General features: G+C 38.7%; 2 protein-coding genes across 4 annotated transcripts in view; one reads left to right on the plus strand and one right to left on the minus strand.

The window, feature by feature from the left end:
* arhgap39 (Rho GTPase activating protein 39) overlaps positions 1-4,430 on the minus strand; it is an 86,503-nt gene extending 82,073 nt beyond the window's left edge. For 2 of the 3 annotated variants that reach the window (XM_022239264.2, XM_022239263.2), the window contains exons 1-2: positions 4,290-4,430; positions 678-779 (exon numbers count right to left, since the gene is read on the minus strand). In XM_022239264.2, coding sequence (XP_022094956.1) covers positions 678-779; positions 4,290-4,300 — 113 coding nt within the window. In that variant the 5' untranslated portion in view covers positions 4,301-4,430. Of the gene's footprint in view, positions 1-677; positions 780-1,428; positions 1,583-4,289 lie in introns of those variants that run through there. The other variant, XM_087131044.1, reaches the window with a different exon arrangement.
* Positions 4,431-8,236: 3,806 nt separating this feature from the next.
* Positions 8,237-18,537, plus strand: LOC110981629 (very-long-chain 3-oxoacyl-CoA reductase-B-like). Its single transcript, XM_022239345.2, has 10 exons — positions 8,237-8,575; positions 10,391-10,437; positions 11,658-11,733; positions 13,314-13,489; positions 13,705-13,749; positions 14,385-14,419; positions 15,948-16,029; positions 16,134-16,199; positions 16,541-16,690; positions 17,389-18,537. The coding sequence occupies exons 1-10, from the start codon at positions 8,398-8,400 to the stop codon at positions 17,500-17,502; spliced, it is 969 nt and encodes a 322-aa protein (XP_022095037.2). The 5' UTR covers positions 8,237-8,397; the 3' UTR covers positions 17,503-18,537.
* The last annotated feature ends 114 nt before the right edge of the window (positions 18,538-18,651 follow it).

The raw sequence follows: 18,651 nt of genomic DNA on the forward strand, positions 1-18,651 counted from the left end.
GGAGGGTTAGGGTTAACCCTAACCCTCCTCAATCCTTCACCTGTTGGAGGACATTAATGTTACAGCCCTGCTCCCCTGCGTGTACTGTACATAAAATGGATAATTTCAACCAGACAGTGCAGCAACAATCCCTAGTAGTCTGGTAACCTACAAAAGATAGATTCATTACAAGTGCATGTAACTTTCATTACAGAAAAAGAGACAACAGAGGTTACGAAGTTTGCTTAGTAAAAGTAGGTCACCAATACCAACCAAATCTACTAGTGATATAGAAGGCATGTGCATCGCTAATGTCTGGTCCTCGGAAACCTTCTGCCAAGCATGTAAATCTGGTATTAACAGAATCGTATTCCGTATTGAAAAAACCTTCTTGTTAACTTCACACAACTACGTAGGATTCAGTGTAGGTCTGTATGTGGCAGTTGTTTCCCTCTGATCTTTTAGGCATTCAGTCCTATTTATGTGATAGTTACATATAATGAGGGTATTTTCACATCTTGGTATGAAAATATGAACTTTACTGATGAAGATGCATACATCCAATTAGCTGTTCTGTGTAAAAAAAATAACATGTACATGTATAGGTAAAGGTAACAACCACAACACTAACTTGATGAAGACAGGTCTGAAAAGAAAGCTCCATTAGTACTTAAAAACTAACAAAGACACAAACTTACACTTTGGCATTTGAGGGGGGTTCCCAAGCCAGTTCCCCTGTCCTCAAGTTGCCGTACATCGGCCGCTGGGTCTTGGGCTCGATGATCTCCACCCATTCTACCCTGAAATCAGAAATGTGCCAGAAAAAAAAGACAAAAACATGACAGCATTATGAAAGAAATTACAACTGATACAGAAAATATACTCATCATACACTGTACATGTAGTGTGCATTTACTGCATATTTTAGAGACACATTCAGATCAGACATCCAGCACACCAACACAAGGGATGACTGGCCTACAATGAACTCATGGCTCTAGTCTAACACTCCAACAAAACAAGGAAAAGATCACAGTGCATCTGTAAATGTAATTACGTATAACTTTGTTTTTTTAGGGGTCCAACATGCCAACATTTGAAAACCACATCCTGCCCTGTACACTTTACACACAAAAGAGTACATGTACATGTACAGTACCTCATGTCACTGTTTTGCATGGACATGGAATACCAGTAGCAAAGGTGAAATACTAGTTTAAGTTTTGGTGGAATCTACCGTACGATATACCATTTCTGCTGAATTTGCATAGTACAGCATGATGCTTTAAGATATTACGCAAAAAGGTTAACTTTACAACTTGCGGGTTTATTGCAAATGACAAAAGTTATATTTTCACATGTATGAAACAAACTGGGCAACCAAATGTTGCAGCTGAGTTCAAAGTACACGACACTTCTGACAGTTGGATAGGAAAGTAAAGAACTTACTGTAACACATTTGCAAAAACACCACTCACATCAGAATCCTGTGAAATTTTGGACTGTACAGGTCCAGATATTCTAATCTAATCCAACTCTTTCAATATTATCACTGGAATTCATGCTAACCATCTAAGTAGTCAGCAGTAATTTGTACTGTGCAATGTCAAAGTGTGATGTCAAAACAACAGCAGTCCTTCACATCAACTATGCCTCGCACAGTACCCTATATATGAATACATAACGACATACAGTGAAGTTCATGATCTTTCCTAAAACTGTGAACAAAGTCCACACTCACGTCATAGCCTGTCAAGTATAGAACTATTTTTGTGTGGGAAGAAAAAGTAGCAGTCAACCCTTGTCAAAACTGCACTTTATCATTTGTCACAAACATGTACATGTATCTGCTTATATGTACATTTATAACTTCCTTTGGCCTTTTTATGTGAAATGTGTAGTGCCTCAGGGAGTTTTAATTACAGTCCATCAGGAAAATTGACTTCACATCTGTAACAGCAGTTTGACTAACAAAACTCAAAATCACTGAAAAGAATTTAACCAAACATCCAGCGGCCACAGACATTGATCAAAAGCATGCCAAGTTATCAGATTTAATGTAGCAGGTAAAATATTCCCCCCCTGATAAATGTTCAATACACTGGTATGTAAATATTCAGGGACTTCAAATTTTATACAAGACAGAAATGAAATGAATATGTACATGTACCACCATGTGAAACTCAAACAGAATTCCTCAAATTCCGAAGGAGTTTCCTTGTTAACTTTTGTTTTTTTCTGATAGAATGTGAATATTGCAGTGTGTGCTGAAGTTCAGAAATCCTAAGCAGCAGTATACGGCATGTAAATGGCATCTCTACCACTGTTGTTATCACACTGACTCTCCAATGATCTGGACTGTCAAATCACTTCACAAAAGCTATTCATTAATTTGTATGGAATGCCTGGCTGGGCCAATGAACACAAGTACGTGTACATTGTGCATACAAAAATGTACCTGTATATAGTTATAACTCTACAAAGCAATGTGCATACTCCTGTTTGTACTCAACCTTTACTATCAAACTTCACTATCGAACACAGATAATGGTGTCTTATAAATTGACGCTGTGTCATGGCAAGACAATAAGCTGCTAATCCCACTTCAGATTTGCCAACTTTTATTTGCTGAGGGTGAAATCACAGTGTAGCGAAGAAGTTCCTTAGACTTCAATGAGAAAGAGTTCCATACATGGACATCACTCAACACCCTATGCAAAACCCCTACCAAACCACTCTGAAAATGCTAAGCATTTTTTTAAAAACGGGTACAGTAAGTGCTAATGCTTCAATGTTCTCAGCTAACTTGGACTGTTTAGGACACGTCTATTGCTTTTTGATGGCTGATATATCACGGTAGAGAAAAATTAGTGATATCCTGTATGAAACTCTTCCCAGCTGATTGTCTTTGTCAAAACAAAAGTGAATATGACTGGTCAAGTACAATTTGTGAAGGTAAAGGTAAAAATGTAATCAACAATTAGTTACATTCCATGAGTTAAGTTACATGTACGAATCCATACATATAGGCTGCACTGTACAGGTTGAAAGCTACAGATGTCTTTAAACCTTTTTTTTTTCTAAATTCACTTTCTACACTTTTGAATGAAAGCGCAACAGCCCAAATTTAGGTCCTACATGTAGTGGATATGATTGGTTGAGAGTGATCACTCAAACATGCTACATGTACATGTATGGCATAGTTCCACCCAAGACAAAGGCTCAGACTTACATGTAATGCCCCCTTTTTTTTAATGATTGTCCACAGCCGTGAAATGGACAGAAAAAGAGATTGGTTGATGGCAGGATCAACTGATTTCATCCAGAATTTAACAATGCGCAGTGGTAGTACTCAACATATACATTGTACAATTACATGTAATAAACTCGAAGATTCTAATTACATGTAGTACAAAATGTCTAAATGTTACTACAATAAGCAAGAACTACCGGTAAACATAAAGTTTGATTAATGACGAGGCTTAATTATCTTAACATATTGAAATTGAAAACTATGTAAGCCTTTACTCAGGCTGATGACAAACACTGAATTTCTAAGAGAAGGTCTCTTAGACTGAGGTAGGCCTACTTGTAATCACCATTATATTTAATGTACATGTAGCTCAAAAGAATGAAATTTAAACAGCCTGTGTACAAATTACAGTCGAGCATGTCGCAAAATATAGTCAAGCATGAGGGTCCCAAGCTGTGGAATTCTTTAGATGTCTCTATAAAGAATCTATGGAACCTACAAACATTCAAATGTAAATATACATGTAGGCCTAAGGCTAAACTATTAATGTGTTGTTTGCAATATAATATTTCTAATTGGGGTCCCTACTCGTCAAGCACTGTTTCTAAGGGACCCCATCCACAATTATTGCCTTTCCTGTTATTATGTCTTTATTACATAAGCCCTACTAACAGTTATGTGGAAAATAAAGACATGAAAAAACGAATCAATGAAAATTTGAAATTGTAGGCCTAGGACCAGCCCTAAAGTCCACTACTGCACTGGCGATCTTTTAGAACTGTCCAAAATTACTTAACAAAATCAAAACTGCAAGTTTTAAACAGGACAAACAGGACGCTACCGACTACTACTATTCTCTGTCAGAAAAAAAGGGAGCTGCTGACGGGAGAATCGACAGACAATTGTGCACAGGCAGCTGTGATGCACAATGTACGCAAATGATGTAGACCATGCATAGACACACAAGGCCACCAGATACATAAGCCTATTCCCGGAAAATGTGGACGGCCAGAGACAAAAAAGCCAAAGAAAATGTACAAAATATACGTCTACTAACCTCTCTGTCATTTTGAGCGACTAGAGGAAAAGACCCCAGAAAAACACGGCAGGAAAACTGCAAGACCAACTCAGGAAGTAATCGGGAATGCATTGCCACTGTCCGCCATGTTGTTTAATTATGTTAATAAGATGTGACGTAGCGGCACTCCGGCTGATGGGGGACACACACATCGAAGGCCACGGATGACTAATAAAAATCGTGTTTCTTCGAATTATTATCTTTGATAACGAGAATCTCTATTTTAAGATGCCGTGAGTAATCACCTCAAATCAAGGATATTCAACATACGGAGTGCGACGAGGAATTCCTCCATACGTCCAAACATTCCCGACCCAATGGTTCTTGACTTGATGTGTGTGGCCAAAATCAAAAATCCTAGCAATTTGACGAAGATTTCAATAATTAACGAAATCATCTAAAATGCCTGTATATTGTATCGGCATCAAACCCTCAAAAAGGAGTCATCTCAAAAGTACCCTAAAGAAAAGTTGCCAACTCCCTCTGTCATTCGATCACCACCACGATCCCTACGCTGTTTTTTTTTTCAAGTTTTTGTGTGAAATGAACATACATGTAGATCATAATGGTTCACTTAGTTTGCAAGGTCCACAGTGCAATTCTTCCCTCAGTTCGACACTAGGTGCACGTAGGTAAGTGCCAATGTCGTTGGACATCTTACCACTAAATAATGGTGTATCATACGTGTATTATGGTCTGTCGGTTGGTCGAGTTGATTGCGTCCCAGGATCTGCTTTGCTCTCTTTATGCGAGTTCCTTAGAAAATCAATCTGAAAGAATAAAAAGTACTCTGAAAAGAGAGAAATTTCTACTCTTTCAACCCTGGGGCATTTAAGAGAAAACTCGAAAAGAGTAGGCCTACCTTTATGGAAAAAAAATTAACAAATAAATAAAACATTATGGCTCATTTTTTAGGGTGATGTCACTCGTTTAGAGTTGTTCTAACTCTTTTTATATTGGTTTTCATTCTTTTGGACTGGATTTATAAGAAACTCACTCTTTGGAAAGCGACGGTTTTCACGCGTTTGTCTTTAGGGTGTCCGTCTCCATGCCCGGTTCTATGATACAGTGATACAGAGTTGTGAGTTGAATGGTCTTTCCGGGAGTACTGTTTCAATAGTTCGTTCATTGAAATTATGTTTTCAGTAACTAAGCCTTTCCAACCATTGCTGAAATTGTTCTTTGATTTGCAGCTCACAGAGACGTATAGTAAAAAGCACATGCATAATTTTGAATCGAAGTGGTGCCTCGTGGGCCTTTTTTTTTTCAAGGTTGACGAGGAATGCAGCGAGGTAAACGCAAGTCATCCCCAGAGATCCAAGGCAAGAACCGAAGGCAGGCCCATCGATAAGCAGACTAGTTTGACATTTCCGATACCCTCACTATAGGCCTATATGCATTTCTTCCTTTGATGCCTTGAATTTGAATGAAGTGAGGTCGTCCGCATGTGTTGACATAAATTTCCAACCGTGCTGACGGCCCGTATCATAACCTAGATATGTGAAACGCCAAGTTTCTTAATACAAAACAAAAGTGCTGATTCGCAAGCGCGATTGTCAAATACATCGTAAGCATACTCAAGAATTAATTATTCAGTTGAGTCGAAACTTTGCAGGACATTGATGTCAAGTTTCGACTTAGTGGAATCTTATTTCCATGGCCATTTAAAGTAATCGGAAGGGAAATCCCCAGGACGAAGTGGTTAAACACAAACAAAACAATAAACCAAACACAAAAGAAGCAAAAAATGGCAAGATAGGCTCAACGGCGGTAGCTGTGTTTTCGTCACATCATAAAAGTTCATATACATTTTGTTCGCCTATGGCGCACTGTATTTTTAACAATATTGACTCAGGGAATTGCTACTCCGTTTCTCTCAAAAGGCTTGGTGGAAGTGGTGGATTTTATAATACACAAACTGTTAGAGTTGAATATTTCGCATCAAAGTCTGGAAATTTAATTATCCGATTTGACACATTAAAATGGACCCTATAAAAGTATGGAACATCGATCGCACCTTCTACCCTCAATACGAGCCAGCAGTGCTGATGACATATGCGCCAAAGAAAATAAACGCGCGATGGTATTTCAATAATTGGAGAATGATTTGACCGCAAATGATTAGAAAGAGGAAACGGCATTAGCAAATCACATCAGTAACCAACCACAACTGAACATTAGTTCTCCCCATTCTACTGTCCCATAAATATAGATACGAAATGCTGAGAGAAGGAAAATGTAGTCCTAGAAAGAGACTTAGGGTACTCAAGCCAGTCTTTAATTAAAACCAGTTCTGTCGGCAAATTGAAAAGTCTTCATCGTAAATGCAGAGTCGCGCAATCTCAAATGTTGTCCCTACCCCCTCCCCCGGCTTTGCGATTTTCGAACTACCCAAGAATTCAGGGCATGGCTGTACCCCTCCCTACCCCGACAAGCACTCCTAAAAAAATGGACAGTCCTGAAAATCAAGTGGCGTAAATCTGTGCCGAGGGCTGGGGGTGAGGAATAACTTCAATTTAAAAAAAAGGTCCCAGCCGCGGAAATTCAAAAAGCGGAAGAGGGGGGTTTCTGGACACAACATGGCACTATAGGGCGCGCTGTTTATTATAGGTGCATATGTAAATCTCTTGCATACTTACACGTACAACCCCAAAACCACATCAAAATTACTTCATTTAAATCTTTTGTTATTTTCTGTTTTTTAGCACTATTGGATACATTTTGGTTGTTGGAATATTCGGAGAAAGTGAGAAAGTGGCCCATCCCCGGTCAAAGAGTAGAGTGGGGTTACGCCCCGGTGATGTGAATGTCACATCATCGCCCACTTTTCCCTATAAAATTCATGTCTCAATTATCCCTGCAGCTATTTGAATTTTTTTTTCTTTAATTCAACTAGATGATCCTAGTCATTAATGCGAAGGGTTTTCTTTCATTGTCATGAAGGAATTACAAAAGCTACACAAAAATTGTACGACAAATAAAATAACGGGTACAATGCAGTAACAGCAATTAGAGTATTAGTGGCCGGAACACCTGTTGAACAACAAGGAACGGTTGCTCTTTATGTTTATCAAGGTCATGCACGCCACATGGCAGGGCCGGTTCAATCAATTAAAATTCATTTTATTCATTTCTGCATGCACCGCAGGCCAAGTACAAGCGGAAAATTGTTAGAAAATCAATTAATAAATACTTCGACAGACAACAGACAACACCAAGACTGATCAATCCGGGTTTTTTTGTTTTGTTTTTTTGTTCGTTTGTTTTGTTTTTTTGGGTTTTTTTCAAGTGCTGCATGCATCAGCTTTTAATAAGAAACTCTGAGACTTACATTTACAAAACAGTTAAGTGAGATAGGCTAAACTTGCGTAGGATAAAAATCATCTCACTGCTAGCTCGAAGACACGATATCTTCATGCGCGTTTGTTACATGGCTAATGTTCGCCATGTTCAACACAAAGCAGTACGGCCAAATGAGCACGGTGTGGATGGAGGGCGCCACCACGTGTCCAAAATTTATCACCGAGATACTCTAACTTTTTTTAATCCATACGTTACAGGGATATCGTAACTGGTTTAGGTTTATATCATTTCCTTTCATTTCATTATTTCATTTTTCGGGATCAACATTTCACGCAATACAAAAACAAAGTTTTCAAGAGAAAGAGAATACACAAGACATACGAAAGACAAGTAAACAGTATATAACCAGCTCCCGCTGGATTACCCAAAAGAAAACATGGTTTCTGTCGAGGGGCTCTGCAATTGGTTAAGCCGTAATATTCTGATCATTTTAAACCATAGAGTTAGATATATATATCTGACTCTATGTTATAAACATGCAGCAAATGTAAAGGTATACACAAAACTCACCCAAAACGCAAAGGAATGAGACCACGGAACTTTAATCTCTGACCCCCACCTTTTAGAGCATGGATTCCAAAGCTTATAAAGAAAGATTCTGAAAAGCGTGCCTGCGCCCATGGCCCAGATGCAGACATCGCGTGATTTTTAACCAAGAAAGATCCTACATTTGTAAGTTGAGAAGTTAAAGTGGGTGGAGCAAGAAGCGAAAAGAGCTGAAATCATGCCGGAGTTAACTCCGTTTGGAGCTCTTAATCCAGCTCTGGCGACGCTTGGTGCCGTGGTTGCATTCTATGCCACTTTTCGTCTGGTTTCCTCTTTGGTGAAGGCGCTGAAGTCATTCTTTCTGGCCGGGCCTCTGGGCCTTTCTACAAATGTGCAAAAATACGGAGACTGGGCAGGTTTGTCTGTTTGTTTAGTACTACTACTAAAGAGTAGGCCCCAATTCTCGAATATTCAGAACGCCATAGCTGCCAGATCGTTTTAGTAGAGAACATTCACGACAGGTTTTGCTTCAACTTAACCTGTACTTTAAGATAGACAAAGAGGGTGTAGGTACATGTACATATATTAGTACTCCCAGAACTGTGTGTGGTCTGACGTCCGCCCCGTTCGTGGGAGAGGGGTGGACATCGGACCTGACTGTTCGGGGGATATACGTTGGTGTTCATTACCTTTAGCACCCTGTTTCTATAATAAAGGAAACAAAGTCCACTTTTTTAAACTAGGCCTAGTGCATTATTAACTTCAAGACCATGACGCATGAGGATCTACTTGTATTCCGTAGGGGAAGAGTTACAATAGGCCTGTACATGATTATACAGACACTAGTTATTATTCCCTACTGTGACCTATTAGTATTACGTTTTAGGCTAGCCTTCAGAAAGCAAAACAAGTCCAGAAAAGTTCAATTTAGGAGGAAAAATCTGACTCATTTACTCAGAAAACACTGAATTTTTCAAACCAGTCTCACACTAGGGTTTGTGCATGGGGTGTCAAGTGGTGTTCGTATACATGTGGAATTCTTTTCTTCCTCCCTACGGTAGCTCTAGTTTAGGTAAATTTTGACAATATTTAAGCAAGAAAACCAGAATTTTCTGACCCTAGTTTGGTGAAAGATGACCATGTCACGCCATTTTGTTTCACATCTGGTTACCTGACCCTGCCATTGTGGATATACTAATTTTCATAAAATCCTCATCCAGGTCAAGGAACCAGACTACACTTGCTAATTCGTCTTTGTTCACAGCTCTTCGTCACGTCATTTACGCTACCGTTTTACCGTATAATTTCTCTAAAAACCAAATCCCTGACCACTTTTCTTTCTAAAATGAAAAAGGAAATCACCACCAACTTATCTGGGTAAGTTGTTTTGAAAAGGTCAACTTTGTTTTGTCTCCTTTATTATAGGAACAGGGTGCTAAAGGTAATGAACACCTACAAGTATATATCAGGTTCGGGACCAAACCACATGCATCATGATTCCACTTCAGTTTTGTAAAGTCTGTGGGGGGTCAAAAAAGTTTCAAAATATTTCCTTACAAAATTGGAAATTTTTCTCAGTCCCAGATTCATGTATTTTCAGCATTTCTTAAATGACCGACCTTTATCCAGTTCGTAAGTGACTTGGTCATACACGCAGAAGGCACCTCTTATTTCATGCTCCCGTTGGACGAACACTAAAGTTGCACATTAACTTCCAGTTCCGTGGTTCCACGTAACTCTGTGCTTTACCTGGCTTTAAATGAAGTAATGTCACACTTACGAACTGGATTGATGTTATACAAGTTGAAAACTGTGAATGTATGATGCAACATTCTCCCTGTTGCTGCAAAGACTTGACAAAATACATACATGTATACCGTCTGCTAAAGGACCTTCTACAATTCTAGTACTGCTGCTGGCATGACTGGCTTCTCAGTATGCCAAAGATGAACTGGGTGTGATTGGCGGTAGATTGGGTGACAATGACATGGTTAATGCTTGTCATCCTGATAGCCAGTTGGCTAATAAGAGAGAATATGGACAGAAGCGCCTCCAATCCCAAGGGAATCTGATAGTGATTCTGTGGTACCGTCCTTCCTTTGAAGCTTAACTTTGCTCTTTAGGGTTGATGATGACAGGAGCCATACTTACATGTACAGTGTATATGTGAGAACATGGAATAATAAAACGTACAAGAAGACAATTCTAGTTTTGTTTGTTTTGTTTTTCAGCTGTGACTGGGGCGACGGATGGTATTGGAAAAGCATACGTTGAACAGGTACAGTTTGTCACTGTTGTCACAAATAGACAAAGTGGCCCAAAATCATAATGTTTTAAAATTTCTCTGTTTTGTGCAAAATGAACTAGGCTATGTGATGGTTACAACTTGGTGCAGTCATTTTTTTACAAAATCTACTGAAAAATCAGGCAAATTGTGATGCTCTCCGTGGGTAAAGTTCAACTAAACCCAATTTTTAATTTAGGAAGAGTCAGAGTTGTCTTCCATAGGTACAGGTACAGCGTCAGCAATAAATGGCAAAACCATGGGCAAAACTTGTCTCGCCATCTTAACGAAGAGACAAATTTATTGATGTCAAAATTGTGTACTGTGCGTGCCGTTTCCACCAAGTGACAAAAGTTACGTAAATCGTACATGTGTACCATTTTCACAAACACACAAAGTGTTTGTTTACGAAACACACTTTTAACAGACTTCTTTATTTTATTATATTGTAGTTTTCTGTCATTTAAGATCCCTTCTATCCACTATGTTATATATGAAATCTAGAGCAGTGACTCACACACAAAATGATGCCTGCTGGGCGCATCCACGTTTGTGCACAAACCTAAGGAAAACTTGAAATTTTGTACGGCTTTTGTACGTCTATCTGCTTTTCTGTGTCTGTATTATAAAATGATACGTGAACAAAGCCAATACGCAAAAAACCTAAATGCACAATCAGTTAATGAGCATTTAATTTTGCTTTGTGCCAATTACACAAACGCGTGCATGACTGCACTGAAGATAATTTTGCTGTGACCTTTTTTTAATCAGATTTTATCGGTACTGGATGCTTGTTGCATCCAGAGTACATGAGCTGATATTCATCCTGTCCCATTTTGAATGTTCTTCAAGCACATGGATTCAAAATGTCTGCGCCCTAGACGGCATCAATGTGAAAGTATAAAATGTCAATAACTTCTTTACTGTGGTTAACAATTCTGGGCACTAGAAACACCCTCTTTTGAAATGTTGACTAGAATTTTGATTCTAACTCTGATTGTGACACTCTGTCAGTATAGCCACTAAATGAAGGAGGTTGTTGGAAAATGAGAACATTGACATGTACAAACTGGGTACATTTCCTTAAAGAAACCGACCTTTCAGGAACAGCTCCATTTGTATGAAACAGTGCTGGAAACCAAACTAACAAAGACTACAAAGACTTGGAAACAGTGAGACTTATTCTGGACATTGTTACTTGCTTTTACACGTAGCTTGCAGCTAAAGGGTTGAACATTGTACTTCTCAGTCGATCACCAGACAAACTGAATGATGTTGCTGCTGAAGTTGGTGAGTTTGTGCCTCTCTATTTAGTCATTCTGCACAATGTCATGGAGTCTTCTTTGTATGGGCCGTGATGCATCCGTCTTATATGGCATTGGATTAGCCCTAACCCTCCTCAATCCTACAAAATCCCCCAGGTGGTTTGACAGAATTTTGGAGAATTGAGGAAGTACGGTAAAATAGTGTGGCTGATTGCAAAGGATGCATTCTATCAAGGTTGTGGGTTTGACCTTGTGTTGTTTATGCTCAGCCATGCATAATTTCATACTGCTGCAGGGTACCATTCGCACTGCCTCAACACAAGGACAGGAATTACTGGAGGATTTTGAAGGATTGAGGCAGCGGACACTCCTCAAAGGAGCATATATTCAAGAAATCTTTCGGCGATACAATTGCAGGGATTGATTCTAACGTTTGCTTGCCTTTTATTCCTTTTAATTTCCAAACTCTTATGATGGATAAGAAGGGTTCTACTCGTATGTATTACATCCTCACGTCAGTTAAAAAAGTTGATCAGAAATTTAAGAGTAAATGGGATACAAAGATGGGACTTAATATCTCCCACAACAAGTGGTCTGTGTTTTGTAACCTACCATTTGAGATTACAATGGATACAAAACTGAGATGGTTTCAGTTTAGGTTGACGCATAGAATCCTGGCCTCTAATTCCTATTTGCATGAAATCGGGAACAGAGACAATGATCTCTTCATTCTGTCAACATGAAAGCGAAACTTTAATGCATCTGTTTTGTAACTGTGATTTTACTTCTCTATTTTGGAAGAAGATCAAAGTTTGGATTAGGGACACCCTGAACATGACTTTACTTTTAGATAATCAGATGATCGTTTTTGGTGTGCTCAAGAAAACGTGGGGTGCACTTAATTTAATCCTCCTGCTCTGTCGTTACGATATCTATAAGATGGGAATAAGTGGGAGTAAACCGTCGTTTACTTTGTTCAAGAATGATTTAAAACAATATTATGTCTGTGAGAGGCTTCTATTCACTATAAATGGAAACATTGTAAAATTTAACGATAAGTGGGACCCCTTTTCACTTCTATTGATGGATTGACGCGTATATTTTTACTGTGTAGACATGGTGTTAGCTTTTGAGGAAAACTTATTTATACCGAATAAATTCCCTAGAGGGGAAAAAAAAATTTATTCAAGAAATATTGGAGCATTTTGGAGGATTGGCTGAATGCATTTTTGGCATGAGTAATTGGAGGGTTTTGAAAAGTTAAGGAGGGTGCCAAGCAAAAAGGCCTAGGGGTTAGGGTTAGTGCACAACATTATACTTTGAAAGAATAAAGGAATCTTCTAGCACAGAAAGTGTTTGAAGTTGCTTACGTTTGCTCAGCTCTTTGTCAGGTTGATGAATCCCAATGAATTTAATAAGGATTTGTTGATTAACAATCTTTTTTGATGAAGTATACGTGTACATGTACTTTTCATTTTGTGTTTCTAGGGGATAAAGCACAGTTGGTAGGGTTCAGAACTGAGGTTTTGGGGTTCGAATCCAGCTGTTTTTATTTACATGTAGTAAACTTTTCAATTTATTTGTATGTTTTTTTTTTCTCCAAAGAATCCAAGTACAAAGTGAAAACCAAGGCTGTGGCTGTAGACTTCAGCGGCGGTGCAGAAATCTACTCCAAAATTGCCAAGGAGATCTTGGGTTTAAACGTTGGTGTGCTGGTCAATAATGTAGGGGTATCATACCCCTTCCCTCAGTACTTCCATGAACTCCCCGATCAACAAAAGGTGTGTCTTTTATTCCATGCCACATTGTGTCCTCTATGATTGAACTGAGACAAAGATTGTAGGCCATTGCAGCGTCAACTCCTATCACGCACTCATGCACAGGGTTTTTTCCTGATTTGATACTTTTTATTGATGTTCACAGCAGTGGTGAGATTGGTTCTGTTCTATTATTCGATAGATTCTAAGATGACTTTTCAATTGTTTCTTGCACTCAGTTCCTGGCAGATATGTTGAACTTGAACTGCCTGTCGGTGACAATGGTAAGACACGAACTCTCATTGTTTTGTATTGCCCTATTTTGGAATGATTGTTGACGCGACCTTGCTAAGTGGTTGACTTGCTGTAAGCAGTGACTTGCCAGGAGCTACTTGACTGTCTTGTCAAGGAAACCTGAACAATCCACTTCCTGAATACTTTATTAATAAAGCTGTTCCACTGCACTTCAGCAATAAGCCTTTTGCGAGTTAAATTTGAATAAAATCTGGTACGCTGAGTTCTTTAAATTCACGTGAACAGAACAACTTGAATTCTCCATACTAAAACCACTGTTGCTATACCTCGTGATTCAGGGCAAGCTTTTGCTTAGTTACATAAGAGACCCCTTGCAACAATACACTGTTCTCAATGGATAAGAATGGCACAAAGGAACCAGTCATTTCAGAGATGGTGGTCGCTAAGCAAAAGCTTGCCCTGAATCACGAGGTATAGCAACAGTGTCTTTAGTCTGGGGAATTCAAATGGTAAAGTTTCTATGCAATCACATAACACAGTGTACCAGATTTTATTCAAACTTAACTTGCAAATGGCTTATTGCCACAGTTTGTACATTTGTATTTTAAAGTATCATGAAGAAGGACTAAATGACTTCATAACGTTTCTCTGTCTATACTTCCAGATGATTTCCATTGTTCTCCCAGGAATGCTAGAAAGGTAATCCAAACTTCTTGTGGAATAAAACTCCCCAAAAGAATACATCCAGTTGTTAACTAGTCAGTCTCGATGTTATTGTTACTATTATTAATTTCTGGCACTGAAACTAAGGATTCCTCAAAAGCGCCCTAGGTACTGTAGCTCGCAAGCCTGAAGAAACCTGTAGAGAGGAGACAATGAGAAGCAGTTACAGTTGTAGAGGTGGGAGGAAAACCTCAGAGGAATAATCTGGGAAAAATCCCGCGGAATTAGGTACAATGTTGGGACTGAAAATCCAATCTACATGTCGACCAGGCCTGGATTCGAACCCAGACCGCAGGCGAGGAAAGAAGCACTACACCAACCTAACTCCCCAAGACTCATCACTAGAATTACGGTACTAACTTTTGTCTCATGTGGGTACTACAGAGAGAGACCCTACGCTGCCATTGGACCAAATCTGATGAAACAGCAAAGTGGAAACTTAGTGTGGAAAATATTTGCTTAACTGGTTACAGGCTACCAGGCAAAAGTGCGGTGGAGATGACTTGTGATGATTCACAGTTAACTGTTTCATAACATTCTGTATATTAATTTGCTGAGGACTTCCTGTTCAGGCACTGCAGCAGCCAGTTTCATAAAACTTTACACCATGGCGTAACTTCACATATGCTGCATTTTCATACACATGACATTTTCCATGAAAGTTGTGCACTGTGTTAAGTCCAGGACTTGTGCAACAAATTATGGCCTAACTTATGCAATCAATTTAGTTAGCAAGGGTTGTGCTGAATGAATGAGTTGATTAACTGATCATGTTGGTTAAGGCCCCTTATTCAACTTAACGAGGTTTTTACAGGAATTCTAGTACTTTTTTGAAGAGGTAGGGAAAACCTTGTGTTTCAGTATCTATTAAAACTTGTTTTTCATGATCTCTAAATTTTTTGCCCAGTTCCGATGAAGAAAAACAGAAACATTTTCAAAATGGTGGATGGAGCTATTTCAAAGGCTGTTTAATTACTGTTGTAATATTGAAAAAGAACATTTGTCATAAAAGTCATGCTTGTCCTCACCCAAGAAGTGTAGTGATATTGAAAACAGTCTCAAGTTACGCACTTTTTCATGAAATCAGCTGTAAGTACATTGCACAGCTATGTCACAAATTTGTGACGTAAGGCTTATGCACTGTGCGAAGTTACACCATGTTTTATGTGGTCAGCTGCAGGAACATAACCCTGTGCCCTAAAGGTTTCATCTTTCTAACGGAAGTGCCCCTCTCCATAGTTTGCACCCCTTCCACAAAAAAAGTTCCAATGCAGGAACAAGTTTCAGGTATTCAAAATATTGCTGAGAACATTTACATGCAGAGCAATGATTTGCCGAGAACCAGTCATCCCAAGCAAAGTGCAAAGTTTGACTGGTAACCCACTTTCGCTTAGCCAAGTGTTTTCAGGCTGAGCAAATGATTTTTCATTACAGTTGAATTACACCCTTGAAAGCAGATTACAATACTGTAATACAAATGCAAATTTGATTGATTTGTTTATAGGAAGAAGGGTATTGTGATCAACTTGTCGTCAGCATCAGGCATGAACCCTAGTCCTTTACTATCTGTGTACTCTTCAAGCAAGGTATGTGATTGATTGGACTTATTGGATAAGTAACTCATTTGCATAAATTTAACATACAGCAGTACAAAGTTGATACATTGAAAACTTTGAATTGTGTATTGCAGGCATATGTGGATTTCTTGACCCGATCCCTGCAGACTGAGTATGGCTCCAGAGGGATCATCTTTCAGGTAGGTCAAAGATAGCACCTCCATGGGCTCCAACATGGAGTGAAAAATACGGGAAAGTGCAAATCATTAGCATTCTAAACCAAAAAAAAGGCAGCAAATACATGTACCCTTTAAAATAGTGAAATAAGAAGACACAAAGATGCATTTTGGAGGTTTATTAAAAACTGTTCCATTAAAGAGAACCTTAAAATGGAAAAACAGGACATCTGTGTGGCCTTTTTGCACATTGCATTGGCCACAGGGTGTTTCAGACACACCAGACACCCTCTTTGATTCTGTGTTTAAAGCTACATGTACTTGTGCTCCATGGGTTCTGTTTTTGTTGTTCCTTCCTCCATCAGTCAGTTCTCCCATTCTATGTGACCACCAAGCTGAGTAAGATCCGACGTTCCTCCATGACTGTACCCACACCCACAGGGTTTGTCCGTAGTGCCCTAGCTACCTTAGGTTTGGAGGACAGGACCAATGGTTGTCTGTCTCATTCTCTGCAGGTGAGCCTTAAAGAACAGTAGGACCAGGCACAGATATTTGTTAAGCCCAGGAAATATATGCAAAGTGTTCATGGTTTCTAGCCACAATATTATACAGGGTGTCGTTAAAAAATAGGAAACTCGGATAAATTTGTTTCTTGAATTTGGCCATTTTTTTTTTGTTATTTTGGTAGTGTACTTAATGCCTTTTGTTTTTTTCTTCAGAAATGTTTCACACTGTGGAAACCATTGATGCACCTGGTTTGAAACCATTCTGAAACGGTCCATTAAACCACTTTGTGCTTTGTCATGTGTGATGGAAATTTGGATTTCTTGGTGTCATATGAAAGAGGACATCATAATGTATATATGTTACCATTTACAAAATAATTAGTCACATTCAAGAAACAACTTCATCTTGGTTTCCGTTTTTTAAGACACCCTGTATATAATTATGTTAGCTGCCTTTTCTTTTTCTTGTGATTAGCACTTGGATATTTCCCAGTAATACTTTCTAATTGGAGCTCTTGGAAATTTGGCCCAGGAGTTGAATGCTGGCTCATGCATATGCATACATTATGGCAACAGCCCACTGAAGCTGGAAACAATGCTCAAAATGCTCCTTGTTTCCATGGACAAGAAGAAGGACGCACCCGGCAACAGCTGGAGCATTCCAGAGACTTCCTGATCTGAGTTTTTTCTTCCTTTTTCCATTTTAGGGTTGGTTTGTTGAAACTGTCCCAACATGGCTGTTAGACAAGATACAGATGTCAATGCATCTGGGCATCCGAAAGACTGCCCTCAAGAGGCTAGAACAGAAGAAGGCAAACTAGGTATTCCAACGACATGTCCAAAAAGTCTTGAATCTATGCTGAATCCTGGCTAGCCACTTCAACCACATCCCATAGACAGTGTAAAGCAAGCCACCAGCACAGCTGTAGGATGTAGCCCTAATTTAGCTCATTCTAAGTAGGTTGCAAGTCCAATCAAATTTGTCAGGTTGATGAATAATTTGATTCAGATTCCTACAACGGGCTATGAAGGTTACAAGTGTCCATTATCTGTTCATGAATTATTCTTCATTTTATAATAATTTTCATAATTTATAAGATGGTTTGAAATGAAATTATGATTTTTGTTTTTTAAATAACTGTTTCCTATGTCAGTCATTCCTTTTAGAAGAAAACTATTCAGGTCAGCTGTTAGACATTATTGTATGAGGAAAATCTGTGGAAGTATTTTATAGACTTTCATATTAGCAGAATTTCGCAGGGCTCAGGTCTTAGCAGGAGATACCAAAATATGACATGCAGCACTGCTTCAAATCTGTTACCAAATGTTGTTCAATTCAATGATATGGAATAGTGACAATATCAATTGACTCATGTCATTTACTGATGTAAGACATTGCTGTGATTTTTAAGGGAGCATCTAAATGCGAATTTCAGTTGCTCCATATAAGCATCTGAATTTCTTCAAATTTTGCAGTTGAAGATTGCGTTACAGCTTAGTGAAGTAGATGAGAGCTTAAGCTACTACATGCAGTTTTACTGAAAGCATTCATTATTGAGAAGCAGCAAACATACCTTACGACATCTTAGAAGAAATTAGTTATCTTTAAGAAGTCAGTTGTCCAAACTTATAAAATCTTTGAAAAAATATGACTAAGGTGACTTTGCAGAGAATGTGATATACATTGTACTGGGTTGTCTGAGATAATTTTCATGTGATACGTTTTTTAAGACATTTAAGAAAATTGACGAATGTGATAGCCATTATCCGTGATCTATGAATTGATGTCTAATGTATGTGCCATCATTTGTAGTAATAAAAATCCAAACGAGAAAACCCTCACAGCTTTCAAGCAAGTTAGCTTCTCTATCCAATCTCACAATCTTGAACACTGTTCTCTAAACATCAACAGTTGGAAGAACATAATGTGAAGTTTACCCTATCTTGCTACATGTAGGTACATCAATAGC

The sequence above is a fragment of the Acanthaster planci genome, linkage group LG21 (genome assembly GCF_054643075.1).
Source record: "Acanthaster planci isolate LZ-2023a linkage group LG21, COTS_SCS, whole genome shotgun sequence".
NCBI classification, from domain to species: domain Eukaryota; kingdom Metazoa; phylum Echinodermata; class Asteroidea; order Valvatida; family Acanthasteridae; genus Acanthaster; species Acanthaster planci.

Coding starts and splice junctions, on each gene's coding strand:
- LOC110981629 (XM_022239345.2), top strand. CDS start 8,398: ATGCCGGAGTTAACTCCGTTTGGAGCTCTTAATCCAGCTCTGGCGACG. Junction 11,734..13,313: donor TGATGTTGCTGCTGAAGTTG/GTGAGTTTGTGC, acceptor TTTTCTCCAAAG/AATCCAAGTACAAAGTGAAA. Junction 13,490..13,704: donor AACTCCCCGATCAACAAAAG/GTGTGTCTTTTA, acceptor TCTTGCACTCAG/TTCCTGGCAGATATGTTGAA.